This window comes from Pseudocercospora fijiensis, assembly GCF_000340215.1.
Source record: "Pseudocercospora fijiensis CIRAD86 unplaced genomic scaffold MYCFIscaffold_5, whole genome shotgun sequence".
Taxonomy (NCBI): domain Eukaryota; kingdom Fungi; phylum Ascomycota; class Dothideomycetes; order Mycosphaerellales; family Mycosphaerellaceae; genus Pseudocercospora; species Pseudocercospora fijiensis.
Genome location: NW_006921536.1, coordinates 1,028,506 through 1,056,382, shown reverse-complemented (window position 1 = coordinate 1,056,382; position 27,877 = coordinate 1,028,506). Strand labels below are relative to the sequence as shown.

The 27,877-nt window shown below is 52.1% G+C and overlaps 14 protein-coding genes across 14 annotated transcripts; 8 read left to right on the top strand and 6 right to left on the bottom strand.

Moving 5' to 3' along the window:
- Positions 1-840: 840 nt before the first annotated feature.
- On the bottom strand, positions 841-1,623 carry MYCFIDRAFT_211460 (uncharacterized protein). Its single transcript, XM_007929164.1, has one exon. It carries the CDS (start codon positions 1,494-1,496, stop codon positions 963-965), a length of 534 nt encoding a protein of 177 aa, XP_007927355.1. The 5' UTR covers positions 1,497-1,623; the 3' UTR covers positions 841-962.
- Positions 1,624-2,165: 542 nt separating this feature from the next.
- MYCFIDRAFT_215487 (uncharacterized protein) lies at positions 2,166-2,734 on the bottom strand (the record flags this gene model as incomplete). The annotated part of the gene is made up of 1 exon (XM_007929163.1): positions 2,166-2,734. A coding segment is annotated over one exon (568 nt), but the record flags the coding sequence as incomplete, so codon positions are not given.
- Positions 2,735-4,216: 1,482 nt separating this feature from the next.
- Positions 4,217-5,208, bottom strand: MYCFIDRAFT_50335 (uncharacterized protein; the record flags this gene model as incomplete). Its single annotated transcript, XM_007928853.1, has 3 exons — positions 4,217-4,632; positions 4,703-4,821; positions 4,887-5,208. The coding sequence occupies 3 exons, from the start codon at positions 5,206-5,208 to the stop codon at positions 4,372-4,374; spliced, it is 702 nt and encodes a 233-aa protein (XP_007927044.1). The 3' UTR covers positions 4,217-4,371.
- A 1,025-nt stretch (positions 5,209-6,233) lies between these two features.
- On the top strand, positions 6,234-7,745 carry MYCFIDRAFT_188727 (uncharacterized protein; the record flags this gene model as incomplete). The annotated part of the gene is made up of 2 exons (XM_007929162.1): positions 6,234-7,136; positions 7,191-7,745. The coding sequence occupies 2 exons, from the start codon at positions 6,234-6,236 to the stop codon at positions 7,743-7,745; spliced, it is 1,458 nt and encodes a 485-aa protein (XP_007927353.1).
- A 1,522-nt stretch (positions 7,746-9,267) lies between these two features.
- On the top strand, positions 9,268-9,656 carry MYCFIDRAFT_138519 (uncharacterized protein; the record flags this gene model as incomplete). The annotated part of the gene is made up of 2 exons (XM_007929161.1): positions 9,268-9,361; positions 9,430-9,656. 2 exons carry the CDS (start codon positions 9,268-9,270, stop codon positions 9,654-9,656), a joined length of 321 nt encoding a protein of 106 aa, XP_007927352.1.
- Positions 9,657-10,648: 992 nt separating this feature from the next.
- MYCFIDRAFT_137987 (uncharacterized protein) lies at positions 10,649-11,786 on the top strand (the record flags this gene model as incomplete). The annotated part of the gene is made up of 4 exons (XM_007929160.1): positions 10,649-10,817; positions 10,895-10,991; positions 11,061-11,428; positions 11,560-11,786. Coding segments are annotated over 4 exons (861 nt in total), but the record flags the coding sequence as incomplete, so codon positions are not given.
- A 592-nt stretch (positions 11,787-12,378) lies between these two features.
- Positions 12,379-13,512, bottom strand: MYCFIDRAFT_215483 (uncharacterized protein). The gene is made up of 5 exons (XM_007929159.1): positions 13,194-13,512; positions 13,039-13,131; positions 12,857-12,981; positions 12,552-12,794; positions 12,379-12,483 (listed from the first exon to the last, which is right to left on the bottom strand). The coding sequence occupies exons 1-5, from the start codon at positions 13,495-13,497 to the stop codon at positions 12,424-12,426; spliced, it is 825 nt and encodes a 274-aa protein (XP_007927350.1). The 5' UTR covers positions 13,498-13,512; the 3' UTR covers positions 12,379-12,423.
- A 217-nt stretch (positions 13,513-13,729) lies between these two features.
- On the top strand, positions 13,730-15,332 carry MYCFIDRAFT_215482 (uncharacterized protein; the record flags this gene model as incomplete). The annotated part of the gene is made up of 4 exons (XM_007929158.1): positions 13,730-13,961; positions 14,032-14,160; positions 14,225-14,361; positions 14,418-15,332. 4 exons carry the CDS (start codon positions 13,730-13,732, stop codon positions 14,712-14,714), a joined length of 795 nt encoding a protein of 264 aa, XP_007927349.1. The 3' UTR covers positions 14,715-15,332.
- Positions 13,756-16,099, top strand: MYCFIDRAFT_57166 (uncharacterized protein). Its single transcript, XM_007928882.1, has 4 exons — positions 13,756-13,961; positions 14,032-14,160; positions 14,225-14,361; positions 14,418-16,099. Exon 4 carries the CDS (start codon positions 14,994-14,996, stop codon positions 16,020-16,022), a length of 1,029 nt encoding a protein of 342 aa, XP_007927073.1. The 5' UTR covers positions 13,756-13,961; positions 14,032-14,160; positions 14,225-14,361; positions 14,418-14,993; the 3' UTR covers positions 16,023-16,099.
- Positions 15,393-20,790, bottom strand: MYCFIDRAFT_203802 (putative ABC transporter; the record flags this gene model as incomplete). Its single annotated transcript, XM_007929157.1, has 9 exons — positions 15,393-16,268; positions 16,326-17,603; positions 17,659-17,785; positions 17,837-18,151; positions 18,219-18,381; positions 18,435-19,165; positions 19,217-19,450; positions 19,503-20,432; positions 20,493-20,790. 9 exons carry the CDS (start codon positions 20,788-20,790, stop codon positions 16,037-16,039), a joined length of 4,308 nt encoding a protein of 1,435 aa, XP_007927348.1. The 3' UTR covers positions 15,393-16,036.
- Positions 20,791-21,263: 473 nt separating this feature from the next.
- Positions 21,264-23,242, top strand: MYCFIDRAFT_116413 (uncharacterized protein; the record flags this gene model as incomplete). Its single annotated transcript, XM_007929156.1, has 3 exons — positions 21,264-21,474; positions 21,607-22,202; positions 22,295-23,242. Coding segments are annotated over 3 exons (1,755 nt in total), but the record flags the coding sequence as incomplete, so codon positions are not given.
- Positions 23,243-23,796: 554 nt separating this feature from the next.
- Positions 23,797-24,409, top strand: MYCFIDRAFT_211454 (uncharacterized protein). The gene is made up of 2 exons (XM_007929155.1): positions 23,797-23,915; positions 23,983-24,409. Exons 1-2 carry the CDS (start codon positions 23,847-23,849, stop codon positions 24,175-24,177), a joined length of 264 nt encoding a protein of 87 aa, XP_007927346.1. The 5' UTR covers positions 23,797-23,846; the 3' UTR covers positions 24,178-24,409.
- Positions 24,410-24,641: 232 nt separating this feature from the next.
- MYCFIDRAFT_32930 (uncharacterized protein) lies at positions 24,642-25,798 on the bottom strand (the record flags this gene model as incomplete). Its single annotated transcript, XM_007928781.1, has 3 exons — positions 24,642-25,362; positions 25,417-25,472; positions 25,508-25,798. The coding sequence occupies 3 exons, from the start codon at positions 25,796-25,798 to the stop codon at positions 24,642-24,644; spliced, it is 1,068 nt and encodes a 355-aa protein (XP_007926972.1).
- Positions 25,799-26,629: 831 nt separating this feature from the next.
- On the top strand, positions 26,630-27,402 carry MYCFIDRAFT_78779 (uncharacterized protein; the record flags this gene model as incomplete). The annotated part of the gene is made up of 2 exons (XM_007928979.1): positions 26,630-26,866; positions 26,920-27,402. The coding sequence occupies 2 exons, from the start codon at positions 26,630-26,632 to the stop codon at positions 27,400-27,402; spliced, it is 720 nt and encodes a 239-aa protein (XP_007927170.1).
- Between the last annotated feature and the right edge of the window lie 475 nt (positions 27,403-27,877).

Genomic DNA, 27,877 nt, shown 5'->3' with positions numbered 1-27,877 from the left:
TAGCACAGGTCAGCTAATCGTATCAGCTAACTAGCATATCACCTGACTGAACTACAACAAGTAAAGGTCTCTCTGTTAGGGTAATTTTCACGATTAAGGACAAGACCTACCTTATTACACAACCAACCTCTCCTCCGATACAAGTCAACTAAAAACATCTCCAATTGATCGAGTCCCGCACCACCAGCCCTCCAAACGAAGAAAAAAAAAGAAATGTCCCTCCAAAACCCCCTCACCCAACTGCAATCCGCCCTCTCCTTCATCCGAGAACCACGAACCGATCCCAGCACCGCCCCAACAACCTCAACTCTCCAATTCCTCACCTCAGTTTTAGTCCACTCAATCTACCTGGCCCTCTTCATCCCACTCTTCAGCCACCTCAGCAGAATTTTCCACCGACATTCAAGTTCGCATGATTATGCCGGGTGTGTGGTTTGGTTGATAGCTTTCGTGGGTTGGGGAGCGGTTGCGGGGGTTGAGATTGTAGGGTGTCTGGTGGCGGGAGTGTTAGCGTGTTGGGGATTGGGGAGGATGGGGTGGGTTTGGCCTGGTGGTGAGTTGAGGTTTTGAAGAAGGGAGGCGAGGATGAGTACTGACTAACTTCGGAATTGTAGGTAGGAGGGTGGGATGAATCACTTCTTGGAACTTGAAATTTTGGACTCATAGCGTAGAAAACGGCGTTGGTATTTAGAATTGATGGCGAGATTCATTAGGCTTACCATGCATCAGCGACTCACGGTGGTGACGGCAAAGATTCGAAGTCTTCGGTGAAGGTATGTGTATGAATACGAGCGATCCGAGAACAGGCTCGAAAGATGTAGTAGGCTTCGAGACTTGAAGCGTAGGCAAATGTTTTGCATTTGTCTTGATACTTGGAGCTGATGTCAGAAGTCGAGAGTGCGGACTGAGGCATTTGAGTAGAAACTACCACGCGCCCTTCGCATTACGTAGAATCGAACATCTCAGGCACATCGTTGACTTCCACGAATCTCAATGATCTTCATCAGCCAGCTCATATCCGGCACCTCATGATCCGGCTTCTCGTATTCACCTCGGCGCTTCAATTCAGCCTGCCATGTACTATGGTCACGCACACATTGATGCCGCTGTGCAGGTCTATCATGTTCGTGGAAATAACAAACATCGGCAGCCCATGAAGGACCATGATCTTCAGTCCCCAGGCGAGATTCGTAGATAGCTCTGGTGATCTCCTCTAGCAGTAATTTCGGGAAAATGTGGAGGTCAACTCGATGTTTTAGAAATAGGCCAGAATCCCAAAAGTGCGCTGCTTCTTGAACCAGATACAAGCAGAGCTTCGAATTCCGGGGAAGGCTGGCGCGGATTCTTCTCATTAGGTGGGGATATCCGGTGATGGGGCGCCAGTTGTCGTTGCGAAGTTGCACTAGGCGATCAATGATCGCATTTTTGAGGGCTGGAATGCTCCGACGGTTGGCGAAAAGGTAGAGCTCAATGAGATCCCACTGGACAGCAAACATCGAGTGCAGATCTTGTCGGCCCTTTTTCTCTGCGTCACTTTCAGGCCTACGTATTTCGGTGATATGAGATGGTGAAGTCCAGATAATGCTATCAGAGTCGTCCTCGGTGGACTTGTCGTCTGCGTCTTTCATCTTGGTGATAGCTCGTCGAGCCGCTGCAGGAACAGGACGTAGTTTGCCTCTGTACAACCACTCGACGAACATGCAAAAGATCGCAGGGTGTTCTTTCGGCATTTCGAGTTCTGTCGCCGCTGGTGCGCGGAAGCCTCCTGCAAATTCAATCTCAAATATGAGGTCTTTATGCAACATAAAAGGTACCGCATCAGGACCGACGAAAATGGTCATGGCATCTTGCAAGCGGTCACTACACAGGATTAGACGAAGTCACCATAGCAAGCGTGGTGACCTACCTGTCGTGGATAGGAGGCAGCTCGGGAACGCCTTCCTCGCCCTGTGAGCCGGACCTTGACACATTACATTGCCTCACCATGAGCATTGCAGCCTCGTCCTCGCCCTCCGTCCAGTGAAAGTGGTAGTTACAGAGTTCAATGCTGTCATTGGCATCGGATTCCCTGTCACCATCGCTATCATCAGGCCTGTCGTGATACGGATTTTGCTTCATGCGCATAATCTTCTCGAACACACGAGATATGTAGGAAGAAGGGTACTGGTCCGTCTTCCGTGGAACATGCTTATCGCCAAGATAGTAGACTGCTTCGTCGATAAGATACTTCTGCAGCAACGTCGGCTTGGTCACGTTCTGCACGTTCGCGAAAGCTTTATTGACAGCTTCGAGGGAGGTGGTATGCTGGAACCACACGTTCTGCTCGAAGAGACTTGAAATCGCTGCATCCGCGAGCTCAGGAATGTCAAGCTCGCATGCAAGCAACCACAGGTCTACCAAGTCTTCGTCCCTCCAATTCGGGTATATATTCTCTTTATCATGCCATGGATTCTCCGAGCTCAGCCTGACTCCCTTCACCAAACGCTGGCTAGCAATGTCTGCTTCGGCATTTGGTGATGCTGGTATCCGTCCGGTGTAAATCCAAGTCGCTAGCACTTCGAAGGTCTTGTGATCCTGCTTGGTCAGATCGTACGATCGGCGGCCATCAGCCGAGTATCGAAAGCCATTTGTTTGGAGAAACTTGGGCCAGCGTCTCTGCAACACTAGATAGTGCAGCAGTAATGGTGTCGCTTCCGCACCGACGAGGAAGGTTTGGGTGTCAGCGTACTGGCCACTATAGTACACAATTAGAAGCACTGCACTGGGACAAGCTCAGACACCTTACAGCCACAAGTCTAGACGTCCATCGACTGGCTTCTGCTTTGCGCGTTTCGCAGAGGAGGTGCCATCTAGAGTCTCTTCCGCCCAGGATTGGGACGCGTCGACGCGACGCGTTTTCTGCTTCGGTCGGAATCATATTTCCGGGCCTCGACTATCATTGTGTGAGGAGTCGAATGTCTTGTACTGTAATGCGATGAACCAGTGTAATCGACATCCACAGCTTGACATTTAGGCAGTGCAAGGTAAAGGCAGAAGGAAGCTGTCTTGCTTATAACGTCCTAGCTCCGCTCGCTAAATCGCGCTTCTTTAAGGTTTCAAAGAAGCGAGACGAGAATAGTTACTAACTTCTAAATCGCAAACAAAAGGACAGAACAAACAACTTCTTATAGCTTATAAACTTAGATTATTGAAAAATTAGTATTATCCTATAAAATTAAAATCGATATCTAATAAACCTAATATATACTAGCGACCTAGAGTTCCCTTATCCTGTAAGGCCCTTATCCTATAAGGGGTTTATAAACAAACTATAACGTTATTCCGCTAGCTATAAGGGTCTAAATAGAGATAGAATAGAGATACTAACCTAAGATAGAAACGACTATAGCTAGTTATCGCTAGTATATTATTATAGTAGCTCTCTAGTCTAAGGCTTCTAAATAGAATTCGTATGTAATTCTCTACTTTATCTGCTCTCCCGGTAATCGATAAAGATAGATCTAATTTATATAACTAACTACTTCTCTAATATAAGTTAACTTTAAGTTAAAATATCTCTAATCGAGTCCTATACTACTAGCCCTTTAAACATAAATAAAAAAATAGTATATTTATAATCCCTCTATCTAACTCTAATCTATCCTTTCTTTTATTTTAGAACTAGTAACTAATCCTAGTACGATCCTAATAACCTTAATACTCTAATTCCTTACTTTAATTTCGGTATACCTAATCTATCTAGCTTTTTTTATTCTACTTTTTAGCTACTTTAGTAGATTTTTCAATTAAAATTTTAATTCGTATAACTATATAGAATATATAATTTAGTTAATAGCTTTTATAGAATAGGGAGCGGCTAGCGGCTATAGGAATAGTAGAGGTTTTCGGGAGTTTACTAGTAGTAGCGGGAGTACTAGCGTACTAGGAACTAGGGAGGATAGGGCAGGTTTAGACTAGTAGTAAGTTTAGGTTTTAAGGAGTAGAATAAGGATAAGTAGTACTAACTTTTTAATCGTAGATAGGAGGATAGGATAAGTAACTTCTTAGAACTTTTGGAATTACGGTTTAGATAACGGCGTTAGGATTTAGAACTAATAGCGAGATTTAATAGACTTAAAACATATATAAGCGATTTACGGAGTAACTAACGGCAAAGATTCAAAGTCTTCGATAGAGGTATATATATACGAGCAGTGCGAGAACAGGCTCGAAAGATGCGGTGCGCTTCGAGACTTGAAGCGTAGGCAAATGTTTCGCGACTGTCTATCGAAACGCTAAGCTCGAACTCATCTAGAACGAAATCAGTGGCAGAGCTCTTTCTCCGCCTTGCAGAAAATATCGATTTGCCTCTACTACTAGGCGTCTTGTAGGTCAGGTATGGATCTTCTTTGTATTGGTCAGACGGTGCTTTTCCGCCCACGTATAGATGGCGGCATAATCTCTACACTGATGACGATAGCCCCAACCCGAGCTTCCGAGATCATGTGGTGGAGCTCCCACCCACTCCAGGGTCGTGTCACCAGCACACATGAGCGTTTGTCGCAAATAATCCCAGCAATGCGACAAATGCTCTTCATGGACATCGTCGAAATTGCCCGCGCGGGCGGAGAAGTAGGCGCTCCGGGTCATGTACTGCATGCGTGGAAGATGGTCAGTCATCAATCAGTAGATCAGGGAGGATCAAGAAGCTGGATGTGCGTACGAGACAATGCAGTTGATGGAAGACAGCCACCATGGCACGCTGATGCGGCAGCGACAGGTCGAGGCCCGGGGCAGGGTCCAAGGGGCTCTCGTTGTTGATGTGGACGAATCCCTTGCCCTCTTTGCAAAATGGCAGTGTCAGTGTGGTTGCTTGGGTGGTGATATGAATGGATAGATGTACGCACTGGGGATCAGTTTTGTCCAGGCCCGCTCGGCTTCATCGCTAAGATTAGCCCCAAAGATGGGCTGAAACTTGAAGGTTTGTTCGCGAGGCACGTCTGGAGGGAACCATGCAACGGTATGCGGATGGCGCGTGTAGTGCAGCTTCCAGGCCAGCACAGCAGCGAGCGTGGTGGAGAGCAGGGTGGCGAGGAGGAGCAGGGCAATAGTCAGCACAGCGCTACACCACCTCTTCTCTTTCTGCTTCTCGTTTGGAATGCTGGCTTCGAGGAGGCGTTTGCGCTCCCATTTGTCGCAAGTAGGATCAATTGATCGAGTGGGGTCCATAGAATACGGGGTGGGTGGCTGCAGAGCACGCGATGGATGTGCGCATATCTCCATGTACGCGTGTATACTATCAGCCAGGCCAGCATCACAACTACTGTATCCCGTCGCGCCTCGCGATTGCATCGAAAGGCGCGAACCGTAGGCGCGTAGTGTCGGCGTGCAGAGGCGCAGGCGCAGGCGCAGGCGCAGGCGCAGGCGTTCGATCGACCATGATGTTGCAATCTGCAAAGCAAGCAGGTCGGTGTGGAGACGATGCTGATATGTACTACACACGGCGACGACGGTGATGGTGATGGCGATGGTAATGGCGATGATGCGTTCACGCTGGCAGTGCGTGCTGGTGGCAGTGGTGGCAGTGGTGGCAGCAACTTGTTGTCGTTGTCTGGCCACCGCCCGCGACACCGACACCGACACCGACCGGCCGTGTGCCAAGATCGCCGAGCGGTACCGAATCTGGCACACAAACAGTTCCACCGGCTTGGCGGACATGCCAAGCATCCCGGGCCAGTTGGCTTTGGATTGCCTGCGCGGCATGCCCTTCAACTCCAGTCTGGCCACGGCGTTCATTGACGCCTACCGCCCCTATCTGCTCTTCCACTCGACGCTTGCCGTCTTGCCCAGTACGTCTCGATGAGGTCCACCGCCACCGCCGCTAACACCGCTGCCAAGACCCGCCTCCGACGTACCTGTCGCCGTCAATCGACTTGCTCGCCGGTCTCGCCCAGATTCGAAGTCGTGCAGCAAGCGGCCACTATGAGAGCCACTTCGACTTCGACAGCGACTTGAACCGCTTGCTCTCCCTGGCCCACGACGGCCATCTGCAAATCGAGTTGTGCTCGCAGCATTTGTTCCTCTTCGCGCGGCACCTGCCTCTGCTGTCCGTCTCACACGATGGCCTCCGCCTTCCCTCCATATACACATTTGACGATGCACAGCGGCGCCAAGCACATCATCTGCATCACGTGTCGCCAGTGGTGGAGATCAATGGCATCGATGCCACCTACTATCTAGAGTCAGACGTCGCCATGTGGCTTGACGCCCACGATCCTGATGCTCGCTACAATCATCTCTTTCCTTCACCAGCTGCCCGTCTGTCAGGAGCTTACTCGGGTGGCGCTTGGACACGCTACAAGGGCCTCTGGCCTGGAGCAGCGAGCTATCGCCTCAAATTCGCAAACGGTTCCTATACCACGGTCGATACTTATGCCGAGTGGCCCGCTGCGAACGGTCCCATGATCTACGAGCATGCGTCGGACTTGTTCACGGCGGCCTGTCTGCCGAATGCCGCTTCCCCCCTTGGAATGGAGAGAACTGCCAACGACGCCGTGAACGACGCCGCGAGCGCCGCCAAAACATACCCCGAGCCTGACATGGAGCACAGTGATACTCCCGTCAAGCTATATTACTTGCCGAGTGCCCGCTTTCCCGACGTTGCTGTACTTCAAGTGCCATCTTTCAGGGTGGATCGTGGTGATAGCAACTACGTCGCGGCAATAGAGCAGATGCTGCAAAACGCGCTAACACACGGAAAGACGAAGTTGATCATCGACCTCTCAGACAACAACGGCGGCGAGGTCGATGTGGGATTGAACCTATTCCGTCTACTCTTCCCTGATCAGGACGTGTACTTAGCAACACGCTTTCGCGCTCACGACTTGGTAGACATTATGGGCCAGATATTTTCCACGAATTTCGCCTCCGGAAAAGCGCCGATCGACCTCACTCTCCTTCCGCACGATGCTGTTGATCCAACCACTAAAAAACATGTCTTCCAGTCATGGAATGAGCTGTATGGCCCTCATGAGTATCAAGGCACGAGCATGTCGCATTTATATGCTCCATTTGACGTGAACGCCACGTCTACTCTGCGATCTGCAATCAGTGGATGGAAAAGTCCCGCTCTCTTCCAAGCCCGAGACATGGTCATGGTGAGTCAACGCCACGAGAACTGTGAACGTCACTCACTAAGAGTCCATGCACAGCTCACAAACGGACGCTGCTCCTCGACTTGTGCACTTTTTGCCCAACAAATGCAAATCTATGGCGTACGTACCGTCACCTTTGGCGGCCGTCCTCGTTACGGATCTGCACAAGCCGTCGGAGGCAACAAGGGCGCGCAGTACTGGTCTGTTTCCACAATCGGCCAATACATCGCTATGGCACTTGAGATGGTCAGTAACGCAGCCAAGACTCACCACAAAGCCGAAGATGAGTATCTGCTTGCGAAGCTCCAGAACTTGATGCCCCCTCTACCTGCCAACTTTCCATTGCGATTTGACATGCACGGCAAGAGCGGCATCAATTTTCGCAGTTCCTACGACGACGACGATCATGAGACACCACGGCATTTCAGATATGAAGCTGCAGACTGCCGACGCTTCTTCACGTTGGAGAATATCTTTCACCCCGGCTCCATATGGATGGACACCGCGGAGGCTGTATATGGCGAAGGCTACTGCGTGGGAACATCAGAAAGCAACCATTCGATGCAATTCAGAGAGCAGATGCCGTTCTCCTCGGCACATCTTCCATCATAATAATCAACAGCCCTCCTTTGCCTGTGGTTCTTTGCTGAAGGAAGCAGCCCCACCACGATCAGTACCTCAATTTCGTTGACGATGTAAATCCCCAGCATCCTTTTCCATCTTCACACGCCTACGCTAACCCCCCTTTCACGTATCTTCCCCCAAGCTGCCCATAATGAACGCTTGCTCCCACGAAGCAGGGCGAAAGACTGCGGATCTCATTCGGGCGATCGCATCGCCTCGTCCACTATCACTCGTCGAATTCATGAAAGTCCTCCAGCGCGCTGCAACCGAGAGATTAGTAGCCATGCTAGCTTGATGGTACGCTGTGGAGGTTACGGACTCTGCGAAGGCGTTAGCAGATGACTATTTCGCCCGTGCCTCCGAGCACGAGGTCACGTCACTTCGACCTACACTGGATCTTTGGTCAGCCTCTCGTCTAATTCGAAGCAGCGACAACCGCTGATTTTACTCACAGCACTGCGATGCAAAGCGTCATCGATTAGATGCTGTTAGAGATGAGTCAGAAAACATCCATTACGCCGGATGGTGTCTCCGCCGGTACCTTGTCGATTGCACGGCGTACTAGCACTGGCAGTGCTACCGCAGCAATTGCACCAATCGCAAGCAGGCAAATTGTGAGCTTCATGGTCGTGTTTTCTGCTTTTTGGAGGCGGTTCATCTGCCCTCCACATTGGGATGGCACGAGGCATCACAATATTATTGGGACGAACCCAATACGGAAGCGTGGCTTGAGGCGCTGGCGCGGTGTGCTGGCGCGGGCGCGGGCGCCAATACAGCATCAAAGTGGCAGGGGTCAGCAAGCTTACGGCGTCCGTCTGAATGTCAATCAGCTAGGCAGAGCTCTCGATTGCAGCCCATGATCTGAAGTCGGGCCTTGAGTTCGGCGAGTTCTGTGAAGTTGGATCGTTTCTTGGTCTTTCATTCTTCGCCACATCCATCACAGCCGACAGGATGTCCTCAAATGCAAGCAGCGACGTAAGCGAGAACTGGAAGCAGGAGAACGACTTGTATGCAGAACTTCGACCGGCATTTCAACGGCATTCTCGAAGGAGAGAGCGGCGGCTCATTGCATGCTTCACCATCACCACGACCATACTCTTGGCCGTAATTTTACGCCTCTGGTGGACGCTGCGGACAGTCACACGTCACGGCTCATTCGCACGTGGCTTCGCATATGAACTGGGTAAGCACTTCGTTCCCTACCGACATATCCCTTGATGACTGAATCAATTAGATAGAGCCAGCCAAATCGGTGATCGAGCTCCATGACACGGTTTTTACCGGCAGTCCAGAATTCTTGGATGATGGCACCGAATACGTTCCTGATGATGGCATCTCGAGACCTGTATACATTGGCGAGCCGCGCCGCTCCATCGATCACGAGTGGGCCCTTCTACACTGGGGTCGATTCTTCCTTTTGTCTCAAGAGGAAGCGCAGGCTGCTTGGGGTTCCAAGTATCAACAATATTGGAGTCCTAGACAAGGAGGCTACGTCGCAGCTCTCGAAGTCATGCATACCCTCCACTGCCTCGATCACATCCGCAAGTCCTTATATCCAGAACAATATCATGAAGACAGCCCGGTACACGGAACGTTGCACAGAGGTGAGTTGCGCAGCGTCTTTCCGGCAAACAAATTCGCGGCAGAATTGCTGATAATAGGCATCTTCTAGATCACTGTCTCGACCATCTCCGACAAACCATCATGTGCAACGCAGATCTTACCCCCATTCCTTCGAAATTCTACCTCAGTCTCGGTGATAATTACATCGACTCGAATCAGCCGCACACCTGCCGGAACTGGAGCAAGGTGCGGGATTGGGTTTCCGAGAGGTATAATGGCAGTCTGGCCGTGCCACCAGCCCCTGGTACGGTTGCAACCGTGTCGGAGTGGTCTTGACATCGGCAAGCAGGTGCGGCGATATATAACTCTGCTGTTGATTTTTATGTATAGGCAAATTCGATTCAGAATCCATCACTGCTGCATAGTTTCCACTCCCCCTCCCACCACAAGCTTACAGGTGACAGATATCATCACGCGTACCTGGCATGATCAGCTTGTTGAGAATTCTAGCGGCCCAGCAGGTTCGATTCTTTTCTCGAATTTTTCGTTAAATTTTCCATCTAGTAGCGTACATGTATCTGCCTTTGGCGCTTCAAGATCACAGTCATTCTACCATTGGCGCTTGGAAAAAAATATCACTCTTCCTATTTTCCTTTCCCCTTACAACCCGCAATATGCCTAAAAGAAAACAAGATTCAAGAACTTCCGGTAATAAAGTGCGCGAAACGAGTTTGGCGCATCGAACTCACTTACGCTGTAGAATAATAATACACCTAGGCGCGAAGATCCATGGCGGCGCGCCTCGCCACGACAAGTCATGCATGCATGCATGTCTGGAAAGACTTTTTTTTCGGCGGGCGCGGCGCGGCGCCATTGGGATCAATCACTCGATTATGCCGGCATCGAACTTGTGATGATGGAAATTTTGCGAAAGGGACGGGACGGGACAAACAAGAAACATGATGATGACACGAAAGTGGCGGCGGATCAAGCGATGGCAATATCTTCCACTTGGTGGTGGTGATGGTGGTGGTGGCGGCGATCCTAAGATTCTCGAAGATGAAGATGAAGAAGCAGTTGGGTAAGGCATTCTGGGAAGTTGAGCGAGACATGATGTCCCCTGCAGACGTTTTCGGATTTTGATTTTGATTTTTTTTTTTCTGAATAGCGAGGACGCTTCTTCTTCGCCTTCGAACCGATCCATATTGGAAACACACCGGCTTTTGTTAAAACTCGTTCTGGGATTTTTGATCTGGGCTACAATCGGCTGGGAAATCTCCCTCCGTCTCCCGACGCAGAGCTTACCGCCGTCTTCAACTCCTGCTTCTTCTTGCGTCAATCCAGTTGTACGACAAGAGTGGCGCGCCCTGACGACGTTGGAGAGAGAGGATTTCGTCCGCTCGGTCAATTGTCTGGCCGAGACGCCTTCGCAGTGGACACGCAATGGGAGCGTCAATGATGATTTCGCTTACCTTCATGCGACGATCGGGTCGTGGTGTGAGTTGGATTTCTTTGTGATGACGGCAAATGTTGAGGAAATTTTTTCTAATGGAAAGTCCCTCTTCTGATGACAGGTCATCGCTCGGCATCTTTCCTCCCCTGGCATCGATGGACACTGAACCAATGGGAGAAAACGATGCGGCATCACTGTGGTTACGCAGGTCATGTTCCGTTCGTACTCACTCACTCCTATCAGAACCCACAAAAATTCCCTCTGATTGATTGATTGACATGACACAGATACTGGGACTGGACCCTCGACTGGATGAACGTCGCCAACTCCTCCATCTGGTCTCCCACCACCGGTTTCGGCGGCAACGGCAATGCCAGTGGAGAAATCACCGTAGGCAACGGCACATGCGTCGAGGATGGTCCTTTCGCCCATCTCCGCCCCATCATGTACAATCACACCTACATAACCCACTGTCTCTCGCGCGGCTTCTCGGACAACGGGGAAATCGATGGCCATTGGTATAGTCCCGAAGCCATAGGACGACTGATGCGGCAGGAGAGCTATCGAGATTTCCAAGCGGATTTGGAGTTCCGGTTGCATAATACTTTGCATCCGAGTATTGGGGGGGATTTTTTGGCTTTGACTGCCGCGAATGGTGAGTTGAGGTCCGTCCTGAATCCAAAACCAAAACCAAAACCAAAACCCCAAAAAAAAACAAGAAACTTTCGAGATGCGAGCAAAGAAAAAAAAACTGATTTTGAGGATTCTTTGTTCTCTATATAATAGACCCTTTATTCTTCCTCCATCATGCCCAGCTCGATCACATCTGGTGGAGATGGCAGCAACAGAAGCCGCGAGTTCGGTTGCGTGCGTATGAAGGTCGGCATATGTTTAATTCGACCGACTACAATGCAAATTTACAAGATTTGCTTTTGTTTGGGGGGTTCTTTGAGGATGTGCCTGTTTGGAGGGCAATTGATGCGGGGAGTGAGGAGCTTTGTTATACTTATTGATGCTTCTTTGAATGAATAATAGAATACCTGTACAGGATTGGATTTTTCCTTATGCTTTCTTGTATAGGCTTAGAGATGTGAGGAGGCTAGCCAAACTAATATCACGACCCGAGCTGGTGGATGATTTGGGGAAAGGAGGCTAGATAGAGAGCGTTCGTTCGTCTTTTTTTTTTGTCTGTTATCTTAAATACAAAGCCCGGAATCTCTGCGTTGATATATAGCAACATATTCGTGCTAAACCGATCGACTAACGTTATTATTGAAGTTTATCAAGCTTTTTGAGATACATTACCTATAAGACGCGGATCGCTTTGCGGATTCAAAGCAGCGGTATAAGGTACAACCTGCTGCCTGTCTTTAATTATCGACCGACTAGGATAAGGTCCTCTCTTTAGAATATACACCTGCAGACTATTACGATGGAAAAGGTATAGCGACAGTATAGATAGCTATGGCCGAGGTCCATCAGAGTCGAAAAGACGTACGTCCGGGTCTATCTTGCGACGGTGGCGATGGCGATGGCGATGGCGATTGCTGCATAGACGGCGTATGTTGAAACGAAGTAACGAAGATCAACACCAAGAGCATGTTTCAGCGACACCATCATTCTGTGTTACTGTCAGCCTACCTACCATATCTACAGCGTCATATTAGAAGCATCAAACGAGTTATCTTCCAAAATGCCAAGAACAACGTCCTAATCCAAGTCAGTACGCAATCTGAAGAGCCGAACGCAAGCCGAGGGGGAATAACACCGGGACATACCCAATCTTTACACATTCGTTCACCCGTCAAGATTCCCGCCCCACCATGCATAACCGGATACTGAACATCGAGGTGCGCAGCACAGCGAATGCCTTCCTGTAAGTAGTCGAAGCAATGGTTGAGATGGAAAGCGCCATGGTCCAAAGCAAGAAGTTTTGTGAGCTCCCGCCGAGGCGGACTGTGGAAATCCTCGGGCGTCAACCGGCCTTCGACGAGATCGTAGAATGCGGTGCGGATCCGGATCTGGAAAGAAGAGCGATATCAGTTGCCGCTCTATGAAGAAAGCCCTCGACGCTTGCACATACCAAACAGTGTAGCTCATGGGTCATCGCCAACCCATATATGCTTTTGCTTGAGTCGGAGGGATGTGTGATGCCCTCGGGCAAACCGTAGCGTTCGGGATGAGCGATTTCGATGTAGCCTTTCGATGCTTCGAAGGTCGTTAGCTGGGATATATCTCGTGGCGAGCGAGATGCCTCCTACTTACGGCCGATCAGTGCATGCCAGGCTTTATTCGACTCCACCGTCGCGGGGAGACCCAGGATTTCGTGGGGAGTGAAGTTTGAGGGTTTTGAAGGGACTGCAAGACGGGGAGAGTGAGGTCAGAACGTTTCGATTGATGTTGGGTGTAGACGTACGTACCGTTCTCCAGAAATGGGATCCTGGTTCCTTTGCTGAGCATTGGACTTGGAGAGCTGAGTGGGTCGTGGCGAGGACATGTGGACGTGGACTTTGATATGACCATCGCCGTCCTTGTGCCTAGAAAAGCTGCAATGAACATGGCCGAAGCGAGAAGCAGAGCGGAGTTGATCGCATGGCACCAAGCGGTTGCAGGCCTCCGTGAGTCGCCATCGTCATACTCCTTGATGGCAGTGTATCGAGGGCCAGGCCACCAGTTTCTTGTGCTGCTCGGACCAACCATTCCTCTGATCGCAGCAAAAGGCATGTTTGTTGCGCGGACCATCATCAATACTCTATCAGGGGCCTGTGGCGGCTGAAGCTCGAATGCTTTGGCGCCTTCATTTTGGCGCCATGGTTGATCAAGGCGCGCGTAGGCGCAGACGTCAGACACATGTGTCGCGCCAGTGTCGAGCTCGACACCGACAAATGGGACATGGCCGGGCCGGACAAAGCTGCTGTGTCGGTGTCTGTTGCAGTTCGAAATTTTGACCACGGGAATGTTTGGCACCTGGAGACGAAGTTCGTACGAGCGGCTTGGCACGAACGACGACGACGGAGGCGAGTCCGGAAAGCCTGCGCGACAACACCAACACTGGGCAAGTTCTACAGTGCATGTGCTGCTCTTGGCAATACAATCAACAGCAATTGCCTTCCTTGTACTCTACATTGCCTTGTCGTCGACGCCCAACAACAGCGACGCCGTTTGTGGTGCCCAGCTTTCGCCATACTGTGAGTATTCTGCGGGACAACGTCTGTCAATGACAGCGACTCCTGATGCTGACTGACAATCGCCATGCAGCCCCTTACATAGACACCAATGTCCTGCAATACACCACATTCACAGAAGAGAATCATCTGATGCAGCCCTCTCCGTACCGAGGCCAGCCAACGCCGGATATAGAGATGGCGTGGAAGGAATTGTGGCGTCGTAAGATCCTTCTATTCACCATGCCGTCGATGCTTGGAACAATCATTGACGAACAACCATTCAGTTCCAAGGATACAATTCCCCGAGAGCAAGCTATCTGCTCTAAACAAAACCAACGTCGACCTTTACACCCATGCTGCACCGCAGTATGGTGGCGGCGTGCTCGCAATTCTGAACGTCTTCCACGAGCTGCACTGTTTGGTATGCTCTATTCGAACCACCTTCTCTAGCAGCAAGAAAACTGATGCTTCCTTTAGAACATGATCCGACAATACACGTATCGCGACAGCTACGACTACAGCGACGTGACGGCGTTTCGCGCTCCGGAGGAAATCGTGCGTGGACACATTGACCACTGCATCGAAACTCTGCGCAAGCAACTGATGTGCACTTCCGACGTGACGCCCATGATTTTCATCAAAGATGCCTCCAGACCGACAGGCATGAAGCCGGATTTCAACCTTCAGAGGAAATGCCGGAATTATCATCAGATTCAGCAATGGGCTTTGCGAAACAGAGCGGAGCCAGAGGAGAATTATGAGCTGGAGCATTAGTTCGGGTCAGCTGAGCGTAGAAAGCGATAGATTGTTAATAACGAGATCGACGAAGAGCTGAAGAACCGTCTATCATCTGCCCACTGCTCCGTTGACAATTTTGTCGATGACGAATACATTCGATCGGGAGGCGGGTTCGATGCCGTTTCAGAGCTGCAGGAGCTGTCGAGGCGCCGCCTTTCCAGCATGTAGATAAAATAGGCGCGGCGAACTTACTTCTCACGCCAAGCGTCTTGGGGAGACTTACCATGGCAACCGAAGCATAACAGAGGGTTTCCAATGTTGACGCGTCCACGGATTCGGGACCGCCAGGCTTCGACTCATTCATGGATGAAAAAGAAAATGGCATTGTGCAACGCGGCGCCAGATGATGACAACAAGCAAGAAGAAGACCGCAGAAGCAAAGAAGAAGTGGACAAACTGCTGAAAAACTTCCTAATCCACGAACGACATCGTGAGCGCGTATTCAGGCCGCGGTTCCAGCTGCGTCTGGACATTGTAAGTGCCTGGGCCATTGAAGCAGAAAGCTCAATTCTCGACATCGGCTGCGGGCACGGCGAGTCGTCGATCACGCTCGCTCTGCGTCTGGGTCCACGAGCACGTATAACCGGCATCGACACGGCAATACCAGAATACGGCAGTCCGCATACCGTCGCAGAGACACGCAACTTCATCCTCCTGCACACGGAGTTTGGCCCGCAAATCAGCTTTTTGCGCACAGATGCAGAAACGATGTTAGCGGGCCGTGGCGAGAAGGCGCCGCGATTCGATGCTGCAACGCTGTGTTTAAGCTTGTGGTATTTTCCCACTGCTGCCAGTGTAGCGTCGTTATTTCAAGCGCTCGCCGGCGCTGGGATTTCGAGGGTGTACGTTGCCGAGTATGATTTCGCGGCTTCGAAGCGCGAGCAAATGCCGCACGTCCTGGCAGCGAGGGTACAAGCACGGCTCCACGCGAGCAAAGGTGTTCGTCTTGTGGCTGACCCGCGAGAGCCAAACGTACGTGCAGCGCCCGAGGTCAACGACATCCGGAGAGCTGCATCGGACGCAAGTTTCGTGGTGGCCAGAGAAGGTCACCTCAGCCCAGCGGAGGACATGCCGGAGGCACATCTCGAAGTAGAATACGTTCTCTCGGCTAATTTCGAAGCTGCGGTGCGAAAGGAGAAGCTAGCGCAGTGGCAGGAAGAGGAGATCTTGGCCGGGGTGTCCATGGTGAGAAAGGCAATGGACGATCTCAACAAGGACGGCATAATGCGTGCTCAGGCGATGGATATCTGGTGGGCAGAGATGTGTGCAGACCTCAAGCATTGACTTGATTAGTTGTACTACACGTGTCTTGTGCTGTAGTTTCGATCCTTTCGCAACGACGAGAACAGCTCAGACTCCTGCAGCACATCGGCAGGATTTCCATCACAAGTCACTCTTCCCTCGTCGAGCACTATGATCCGGTCAAACTCCATTGCAGCCTCGAGATCGTGTAGGATTGAAAGCACAGTCTTGGAAGGTAGCCTGGCACGGACTAGCTTTAACATGGCATGTGCTGCCACATGATCAATGCTACGCTGCGGATCAGCAAAAAGAAGAAGGGTTAGAGTGCAAATCATGGAAACTTACCTGCTGGTGGACTCATCGAGCAAAATCAATCCGCCTTGAGCCTTCCCTGCATGAATTATGGTTCGAGCCAAGACAAAGAGCTGCGTCTGTCCGGCAGACAAACTCAAAGCAGAAAGTGAAGAATCCAACCCACCGCCCGCTTCGATCTTATCAAGGAGTCCGCATGCCTGAAGCACCTCCCGAAGTGCCTCATCACTTCCAGCATCCATAGCATTGCGAACACTGTCTCCGTGCAAATATGGCTCTTGTGGCACAGTGACAATCCTGGTCCGTAGGATATTCTGTGGCACACGAGTAATGTCCATGTCGTCGAGGACAATAGCGCCTCGTGATGGCTCGAGGAGTGCAAGAATACTCAGTAGAAGCGTTGATTTTCCGGAACCCGTTTTGCCGCAGATGGCCACCTTTTCTCCGGCCGCAATGCGGAATGTCACATTTTGCAATGCCCAGTCAGCCTTCTCGCCCTCAGGAGAATATGTCACCCACACGCCTTGAAGATCCAACGATCCGTCCGTGGGCCAGTCGCTTGGAACATCCAATACATTCACACCACGGTGTTCTTGAGGCGTATCCATCTCAAAAGACTTGATTCGTGCAATTGCGGCCAGGGAAGTTTCCATTTGTGTCCATGGCTCTATGAGATCCTCAAGTGATTGCCCCAGCGTGACGAGGTTCAGCATGGATAGGCCAACGCGACTGGCAGATGTCGAGTTCCGCATGCCCACCGACAAGCCAACCACAGCGGTGCAAAGACCCGCCACAATACAATTCAACACAAGCTGAAGCCAGGCCTGAATGACATACATGATGTAGAATGGCCGCTGAGAGCGCTCGAGTTTGTCCAAAAATGAGATGTGCTTGGCTCGCTGCAACTTGTGCGCCCTGATGGTGACGAGACCTTCGTGAAGCTCAGCCATTTTGGCATGCAAGGCCGCTTTCGATTGCAGATCAAGCTGTCGCAACTGCTTCGATGTTCGTAGGTATACAATTTGCAAAATGGAAAGCACCGCAAGCAAGATAGGCAGAGCGGCCAGTATGTAAACCGCAGGTATAGCTACGATGAAGAGCTGTGCGATACACAAGAACATGCCCGAGACTGTGTTAAGCAGGCTGAGAGGCAGCCGGGAGTCGATGAGTCCAATGTCTTGGTTGAAGCGATTCATCAGATCTCCAATGTCACTTCCGCTGACGCAGCTGAGCGTAGCGCCGAGCACCGTCCTCAGCAGCTGCGCATGGAATCCAAGACCTGACTTGGGTACCATGTTTAGCATTAAAAGGCTTGTCAGAATCGTCAGTACGATATCGACGGCTAAGGCTGCTCAGCACAACACACCTCAGCCATACAGACAGCACGACCAGAGGCAGGCAACCAAAAAGAGCGTAGAGGCCCATCCAGATTCCAAGACTTCGGCTAGCAGAATGTTTGGTTAGAGAGTCGGCCCACCACGTCGCCCAGATATCTGCCACGCCTGTTACCCATAGGATCTTGTGAGTTCAGAAACATTACTTACTGGGAAACTTCATGGTGAGGGCGAAAATCATCCCGCAGATGATGAAGGCAGTGAAGATCCCAGGTCCTATCGAGGTAAAGTACAACCTATACACCTGCGTGTCACGCACGCGGGTAAATCGTGCGCTGGAAAGAGCAGTGGCTGCAGGATGCAATAAAGCTTTCTCTGTCTGCCCCACATTAGTGCTTTGGCTGTCCATCTTCCATTGCTTTTTATCACCGCTGTTGCATTGTGACCGAGGGTAGTTATCGTGAGACCGTAGGCAGCCATCGGCATCAATTCTGAGCACCTCATCGGCGAAGCTGGCCATATAATCTGGAGAATCCCCGTGAGTGAGACGCCTGTATAGCAGCAAACGAGAGAGGTTGAGCGCGAGACTAACCATTGTTTGCAATTTGAACAACAGTCGTTTGCGATTGACGCAAGATGCCACCAGGACCAAAGAGCCGATTCGTAATGTGGACCAAGGTTCCGCGGTCAACAGCACTCAAAGGATCGTCGAGCAGCAACACCGAGGGCCGCAGTGCCACCGCTCGCGCAAGAGCCTGGCGAAAGGAGGTAAGCAGCAGAGACAAGCCATACAGAGTGGTTCACATACCAGACGCTGTTTCTCGCCGCCGCTGAGCATGGAGCCTCGACTACCGATCGGCTCACCAGCAGCACTGCTAGTCTTTGAGTCGAGCAACGGACGGATTGCACATGCATCGATGATCGTTTCTCGCCACGCATCGTTTGGCGCAGTATTCTGGAATACGTTGTCGTAGGCAGGCAGATTCTCGAGCCACGGTGTCTGGGCACAGTAGCCAACCGGGACGGATCTGTCGACCATGATGATTCCATCGGTGGGAGCAATCTCGCCCAGCATGAGGCGGAGTAGAGTGGTCTTACCCGAGCCGACTGGGCCGGTGATAGCTAAGTGATGGCCATTTGGGATGCGGAGATTGATGCCGGCGAAGAGAACATGCGAGTCCCAGCTCATGTGGACATTTTCGATGAGGATACTCCCTGGCGAATGAGGCGCAGAATGACACAAGCTCTTCTCCGGGTCGACTTGATGAATGCCACGTTGGAGTCGAGGGTGAGATGAATGAACGATCGTTGCACGTTCAGCATGCGCATCGTCTCTGCGCAGAAACGTTTCGAGTCGAGCAATGCAGGCCAAGGCTGCGGCGAAGTGGGGAATGATCTGGAATACTCGCACCAGGGGACTTGCAAGCAGGCTAATGAGAACAAGCGAGCCGAATAGCTGGGCCGCATCAAAGGCGGCACCGTGGATGCCTACGTAAGCGCCGAATGTGACGACGGGTGCCAGTGACAGAGTGGAGAAGGCTTTGGGGTATGCAATCAGCTGACGCCGCACATATCGACGACCTCACTTACACACTACCACGCTTCCCACCATCAGAGCACGAAATGGCTTCGATGCGGCGAATTCCTGCTGGCGAGAGTCGGTGATGGTCGCAGCCACAGCGGCATCCAGTCCCATCATCTTCACAGCCTTGCGCGATGTCAGGAACTTCCGCGTTGCCAAGATTCGTCGTTCGGAGGCCTCGAGCCACGCACGCTGCGCGGGGCCAATGCGTCGCCCCAGAATCATCGAGAGCCCCGCGCACACTACGATCCATTAGCATGTGCGAAGAGGCAGATCAGGGAAAAGGCGATGTACCCAGAGCAATGGCCAAGGCGGCTAGCGAGGACGGGCCTAGCTGTCGCCAGAGCAGGTATGTTGCCGCGCCAGCCTCAAGGGGAGCGGCCCACAGCTCGTGGACAAAGGTGGTGGCGACGGCGATGCGCTGCACATCGGAGCTCATCATGGTAAGAGCCTGGGCTTCGGCGACATGGTCGACCGCGAGCCGAGACAATTTCTGCACAATCAGGTCGGTGTGCAAAGCGCGGCCGGCCGTTGCCCAGCGGCAGGCGAGCGTGCGATACCACGCGTGGGCAATGGCGATGCCGGTGTAGACCAGGAAACACGCGCCCGTGAGCCCATAGCCACGATGGAGCGGCTTGTCGGCGCGCGAGAAGTAGTCGACAAGGACGGTGGTGAGGAAGGGCTGGGTGAAGGCGAAGGCGCCGGCACCGAGTCGCGGCGCCACGCACAACAGACCCGGCACGGCGGTGCATGTCAGCGAGTGCTCGAGGAGGCCACCACGGCCGCGGTGGAAGGCATCGAGAGTGGTGAAGCTGGAGGGGGCGTTGGCGACGGCGATCAGGTCGTCGACGCTCAGACGGCGGTGTCGGGCGAATCCAGCGCGCAACAGAGCGAGCAGCCACGCGAGCACGCTGCGACTGAGGAAGCCCGCGCGCGACTCTCGCGTCGTGGGGGGCGTAGCGGCTTGGCGCAGAAGTAGGAGGGGACTGCACTCGTCTCCTAGCAGCACGAGCACGTGCACGGCCAATGCCGCCGTCGCTGTGTGTGTGTATGCACTGGTCGCCGCCACGAGCCAGGCGGTGCGCACAGTGACGGCGCGCAGCAGCAAGCGGATACACAGGTACAGGCCCAAGATCATCGACGGCCGTGTAGGGCCGCGCTTCCACTTCTCGACCAGCCAGAGCACAGGCACTGCCAGCGCCGCCGCAAACGCCACGCCCGCTCCTGCGACATGTATTCTCCGACCTCCTCCTCCTCCTCCTCCTCGGCCGTCTTGGAGCGCACCAGCAAACGCCACGCCGTCGAGAGCTACATAGGTGGCGAGATACACGACAGGCACGAGTGCGGGGAATAGCCGGTATTGGTGTTGTGGGCCCACGAGTCCATGCAGGCGGCTGTCAGGGTGGCGGAAAAGCAGGATGGCGATGCGGAGGGTCGCAGCGACAATGAAGACGGTGCACGGCAGTAATGTGCAAAAGACGTCTTCGAAGAGCAGCGTGAAGTCGAAGCGCCGGCACGATGTCGCCACGCCGGGGCCGAAACGATCGTCGGCGTCGCCTGGGCACGCCGTTATTATTACCATCATCGTCCACACTCTTGACGCAAAGCACTGTGCAGGCAGGGAGGATGAGTTCGTGGTCACACCAGCATCGTAACAACAAGACTATACAGCACGATTAAGCGAGATGGCGGACGGCGGTGATCCCTGGAAACGGGATCTAACTGGTCAAAGCTAGCGTACTGCCTAAAGGAATTATCCGTACCTTTAAAAAGTCTACGTCTAACGCTTTCAAGCTAGCTGCCGTTTACGGGGATTACCCCCGTCCGCCATCTCGCTTAATCGTGCTGTATATCTGGTCCAAAGAAGTCTGCACAGCGGTGACAGTGGCTATTCTTATGGCCGTGTGGACTACCGTCTTCAGGGGCAGGGCCAACACTCACCGTGCTGTCCCTGACCAGCTGCGTCTGACACATCCTGTTTCGATGCAGAAAACGTCCAAGACGCCAGCACAGCAATAAATATAAACCACTATGTCTGCCACGCAACAGCAGCAACAACGATCCAAACGCGGCTGCTGGACGTGTCGGCTGCGGCGCAAAAAGTGCTTCGAGGATGGACCGCCTTGCCTCAATTGCGTAGAGCGGGACGTCTTCTGTCACGGCTACGGCCCCAAGCCCGACTGGAAGGACAAAGGCGTCAAGGAGAAGCGCGAGGCTGCCAGACTAGCTCTCTCCTCGCGCCGGCAGTCTCGACAAATTAGCAGCCGTGACGGTGGAGATGGGGATGGTGCATTATTATCAGCCCTGAACTCACCGATAGGCCCCTCGGATGATGCCGGTGCCATCCTCATCACACCTACCGAATCCGACGTACCCTCGTGGCCATTGTCGCCGCTAGGCTACTCTACCGCTGCTACTGACACTGATCAGCCGCACCAGAGCCACCCCTCTATGGATCTCGACACCGTGTTCGATTTCTCGAACTTGCTGTCTTCGCACTCCGGAACACCTTTCGTGCCAAGCGCTTTGCACGATTCGTCGCACCAAGCCTCGTTGTCCGGCCCGTCCGCCCGCATACAAAACCATGATCCTGTCGGTATACACGGCGTCCAGGCCGACCTGGCGAACTTGATTGTCTCACGCGGCCCTGCTCTTCCAGATGAGCATCAGCAAGAGACTCTGAGCCGTGAATACGACCTCGTCATGCGTTTCCTCGACTACTACAGTCCTAAACTGGGCACCCGAGACTCAAGCAGAGGTTGGCTATTACATCTCCTAGGTCGCTCCCGCGCCTTTCTGCAATGCTCCCTCAGCATGGCTGCACTACGAGAGTCTTCCCAATTCGTCTCGGGTAGCGAGCCCTTTCGAAGCACACTACAAGTCGCTCATAAGCACCACGCATATGCCATACAGATTTTTGCAGAGCTGCAGGCAGGCTCAATCGCTGTCCTTGGCGAGGATCTCATTGTGGCGACGCACCTGGCTCATCTCGAGGTATGTCTTTCCCATGCGCTACTTGGACGCCACGAACACCATCTTTCTGCAACAATCCAAGCTGATCGTTGTGTGCTTGCGCTTTTCAATAGTCCCAATTTCAGTGTTTGCCCGACTGTCAATCGTACCTGGACCTTGCCGCGTCGAGCTTGAATAACACATCAGATCATCAAGAGCAGGCAGTGCCATGTCCTTCTCATCTGCAGCACAAAACTTCTGCATCTGCTTATTTTCGGGCTCCCGAGCCCACTGCAGATGGCATCGACCATACATATTTGGAGACCCAGGCAGCATACTGTTTCTGTTCGCTGCTCATCTGGAACGATGCGATCTCCTGCTCGATCCAGCGCAAGGCGGCTCCGGCAGCCGCTACCTACCAGAAACTTCTCTCTTTTGTGGACTTCTCGGCCGTGTTCTTCGCCACCACCATGTGTGATGGGAAAGCGCTCAGTATTCTTCTCGATATCATGGCCCTGGACGAATGGAAGCGAGAGCGGCAGACGCGTAGCGAGCTCAGCTATCGGAACCTACTTGACAAAGCCAATGATATAGAATGCAGCATTGAGAAAGCAATGCAAGGCTTGTCTGTGAGACTATCATCGCCTCTTACGTCACCTGGTGTAGAAACTCTAGCTGCTCTATCTTCGAAGAGCTCGCGCACCGCACACGTGAGGACCTACATCTTCCTCAGGGCAATTTTGATCGAACTCCATCTCACCGTCTCCGGAGGATCTATACGCGCACCCGAAGTGCAAGAAAGCGTCGATCGCTTCATCGCTGCATGGGAAATGCACAAAAGCATAATGGAGTCGCAGAGTTTACCCTGGCCATTCTGCGTTGCTGGCGCTGTAGCGATAGGCGCACAGCGAGAATTCTTTAAGGCCGCAATGGCAGCCTCTAAGCTGCCGGCAATGCAGGATCTCAAAAGATTGCTGACCTTATCCTGGCATGAAGTAGACAGACCATCATCGTCAGGCTCTCCTGTAGAGTGGCGAAGCTGGAAAGAATTACTCCCGAGCACAAACATCATACTACTATTCTCGTAAGCGACATGAATACACAGTTTGACGGTCATGACGTGCGCTATCACGAGAGTATTTGTCCTAGTAAAGGTTACTTCCTTTCCAAGGATAGCAGGCGCTGCTTAGGCGCTGGCGCGCGCAACAATGCCACCGCTACTAGTGAGTCCATTTTTGCCCCGTCTATGTTGGGAGATGAAGAATGGTGATGCGGACGTTTGCTGACTCGGCTGAGGTAGAGGATGGAGGTATTTGAATCGCATCATTCATAAGCCAGAGGAACATACGCTACCCATGTGATAAGCGAAACCCATCGAATCGCCATTAGAGCAGGGGGCAAAAAGAAAGCTTCAGGTACGCATAGGCGCCTAGTGGTTTGGCGCGTGCTACGTGCATCGACACCGACTCCAGGCGCATCTGTATTGGCGGCGCCATTACTGCTCAGGCGCCAACCGTGACATGGCGGCGCCATTACTGTTCAGGCACCAAGCGTAAAATGACGGCAAGAGGTCCAATTGATTTAGAAGAAGACCTCCATCGGCGACTTCACCTTACCCTTTTTCAGAGACGGAGAGCGGAAAATCCACGACCAAGACAAGACTATTTTGAACATCACGCAACCACCATGCACAAGAACTACGCTGCCTGGCTTCTGATTGCCCTGTCATCAGGTGCTTTCGGCGCGGCTATTGGGGTTTGATTGCCGCCGCCGCCACCACAATATCATCAAGTATCATGCTGACTCTCGAATTCCTTCTCAGCTTGCGCCCATTATTGCACGCGTCGACAAGCGTGCTGAAGCCGTGGAGGACTATATCATTCCCATCGACAAGCGTCACGGTGCTGAGGCCATCGAAAAGCGTCACGGTGCTGAAGCGGTCGAGGATTATATTATTCCCATCGACAAGCGTCACGGAGCTGAAGCGGTCGACGACTATATCATTCCCATCGACTAATTACAATGAGTCGACGCTAGGGAAGACGACATGTCAGTCGACTGAGATGATGATAATAGGAAAGGAAGGAAGGAAGGAAGGAGGATGGAATGATTTCTATTTACTTCAGAGAAAAAAAAACACAAATTTGAATTTTGGAATTTTTTGTTTTTTTCGACTTTTTGTATATTACACACGTGTGAAAGTACCAAAAAAATGTAGTTCTCTCCCTATAACAACTGAATCTCCCCCCCCCCCCCCCCTATCGCTAAGATATCCTCTAGCTCTATTCTACTAGGGAGGCAGATATCGGGAATAAACTAGACCTTAAGTATAGGATTGCGAGTCGATTTAAAGGCGAGTTAGAAATTTATCTAACTATAACTCGTGAAAAATTAGCACACGGTCGAGACAGTTAGAAACCTAGCCGGAAAATATCTCTCTTATCTATCTCTAAAACACCCTCCCGAACCTCAAACCCACTCCTACAACACTTTCTCCAAAAACTCCTGCGCAAACACAAAAGCCCTACCCGCAGTATAATGTTGATTCAACCCATGACCCGCATTGGGAGCAAGATACGTATCCTTATTTTTCGCCGCCGGATAAAGCACAGGCAGTACCGCCTCCGCCAGATCCACAGGATACCTACAATCCCCCGCGCAAAAAGGTAAATCATTGACACCATTGATCACAGCCACCGGCCCCTCGAATTCAGTCGCGGGCGCAACGACGACGCCCAAACTGAAAAATTCTCCGATCGTGCCGGTAGCTTTTGAAGATTCGACGGAATGGAGGATGGCCGGGTCGAAGCCGGGGGATTTGAAGAAGGCGATTTGTTGGGATACTATGGTGGAAGAGACGAGGTACCCGGGGGGAGTTGAAGCGAAGCGGTAAGGGGCGTTGAGTGAGGCTATTTCGAGATTGAGGGCCGCGAGGAAGGAGTTTCGGCCTGTTGTGTTTAGGGAGAAGCCGGTTAAGATTGCGGCGTTGAGGTCTTGTGGGTATTGTGTTGTGACGCCCTGCGTGATACCACTGCCGAACGAGTGGCCAACGCCTACGACTTTGGAGAATTCGAGGCCGAAGTATCCGGATTTGAGCATTGAGATGAGGTGATGGGCGATTTCAACTTCAAGCGGTGCTTGCACGATGTTGAGAGCATCTGGTGTATCTGACTCGCCGACGCCGAGGCGGTCATAGTAGAGGCTGCGTAAGTGTTAGCTGTTGCTGCGGTATCGCGGACTTTGTGGAGCGACTCACGTTGCAAAGCCGTGCTGGGCGGCAATATCCACCCAGCTATATCCTGGAGCAAAGTCCTGTTGACAGTTAGTCTCATGCCAACGTGGCCAACAGGGTGGAGCCTTCTCACCCAGTAGTAGCGATCGAAACCAAAACCATGCGTCAGGATCTGGACGGTCGATGGCTTTGTGTTGTTATTTGGAAGACACAGAGTTGCACCGATATCAAACGTGCCTTCAACATTCTGCGTACCCGTGATGACTGAATCCGGAAGGCCAGAGCTTGCAGTAAGTCCATCCACAGTCCACTCAGCGGCCTGCGATTGGTTCTTTGGGAGCTCATAGTCGAAAACCAGGTTCTTAGGTGTCGCAGCGTTGACTTCCACTATTCCGGAGACACACATGGCTGGGCCACTCCGCGGCAAATGCCAGATCGCATTCTTGATGTTGACGATTGCGCTTTTGAAGTCGTCCTTGTCAACAGGCGAGTTGGGTGTTCTTGTTGGCTGCGCAAAGCATAGCTGACTTTGCAGCGTCAATGCTGCGGCCAGAGCGGAAAGTGTCAAATGCATATTTGTTTGGTTGTCGAAGGGATGCAAAGATGAGTGCCCTCATGAGAGATTGGTTGAACGCTTTATAGCTCTTTCGCGTAGCTGATTACGACGCATGATGCTTCGAGGATGGCCGTTCTGATGACGCATGCGGCCGGTACCAATACTGATTTGCATTTGCATTTGCATTTGCAGATGCATGCGCCTTCGACCTTGCGAAGTGCTGTGAGTGTGCAGGCAACCACTACCTAGGATGTGTTCCGGCTTGGTGTCATCAATTGGAATTCTTGCACATCGCTAGGATGGTGTATAGTCATTATCGTTCGCTTCGAAGTATCGAAAGCGTCCCGACGTGGAAATAGAAAAGTCAGCATGATGAAGGACGGGCCCAAACCCTAGCCAAGAATGATGCTTAATATCCTTGTCGTTCGCGTTCTCGTTTACGTTCTGCCTCACGTGTGCGTTGACGCCAAGATGTCAGCATTCCTTCAGCCTCATAGCCTCCCGACTGAGTCCGCAAGAGACCTCAGCTTGCCACTTCATCAAGGGCTCTCCGTCGGTGGTCGCAGTGGAGTATATAGAGGACATCGTCCGCTCCTTCTTGTCCTTCGCCATCATCTCCTTTCAAATCAAGCTTGGTCACAATTCCATCCATACTTCCTGCGAAATCCAGAGAGCAAGACCATGAAGATGCTATGGGCCGTAGTCGCACACAGTGCACTGCTTGCATCAGCAAGTCCCATGAAACGCGCCGAGGCTTCGGACGACAACAAGGCGTTGATTGCCAAGCTTAAGACGGACGGCACCAAGCTCGAGCAGTTCCACGACATTCTGGATGGCGGTGATGTCGTCAAGGCTACAGTATTCGACTTCAACGAACAGTATCCGGTTCCTGGTGGTGAGGGAGGTGCTGTGTCCAGGGTGAGTGTCAAGTCGTTTCAAGTCTCAAAGAACAACGCTGAGCGGTCCCGTAGGCCTTCATTGACAACTTCCCCCTACTCATCGACTCCGGCATAAGCTTCTCGATTGCCACGCTCGGACCTTGTGGCATCTTTTTCCCGCACGTTCATCCACGTGCCAATGAGTTCTTCGCCGTCATTGAGGGCGAAGTGGGATTCGGTGCTATGTTCGAGAGCACGATAAATCCGTCCGATGCGGCGAAGCCTCTTGGTACTATCAATGGCACGCTGAGTCGATTCCAGGGCACACTTTTTCCTCAAGGAAGCATTCATTGGCAGATCAACGACTCAGAGAAGTGCGAGAAGGCAACCACCATTGCCACATTTAATTCCGAAGATGGGGGCATCACAGCAGTGTTGCAGCAGGTCGCGGATGGGGATAATTTGAATGCAGGCATGCAGGAGGCGGAAATTGGGGATATTGAGCAGTACTATCCCCTTCTGCCTCCGGCGCTTGTTGATGCTTCGAAGAAGTGTTTGGCAATATGCAAGAAATGATGGGAGTGAAAAGAGCATTCTTGGACAGTAAGGATATTTGCTGGGGGTCGGATACTTTCGTTTTGAGAGGTGTGATTAGTGGATTTCGTTCGTAATGAACTCGTTCGCTCCTTAGACCAGAAATGTCATTATTGCTGATGCCGAGTTGCATGATTGTAGACGATGTTTCGAGGATAGGTCAACCGCCACTCGTTCGTGCGCCGCGCCGTGCCATGACTCTCGTGTACAACACGCAACCGTCATGCAGAACTACTGCAGACGGCGAGCAGTAGTGAGTGTCTTACAGCGGATACGCTGTCGTTGTCTCATCCAGCCTTCTGCAAACATCTATTAGTGTGCACTCAGGGTCCGCCAATGAAAGCTTCGGCCGATGCGGGTGGCTGACGGCAGTTTTGCATCGCGTGCTGGTGTGGAGTCCAGACTCGAGATGCCGAATCCTTAGGACCACCATGCCGTCGGGAAGGCGGTTGTCCGC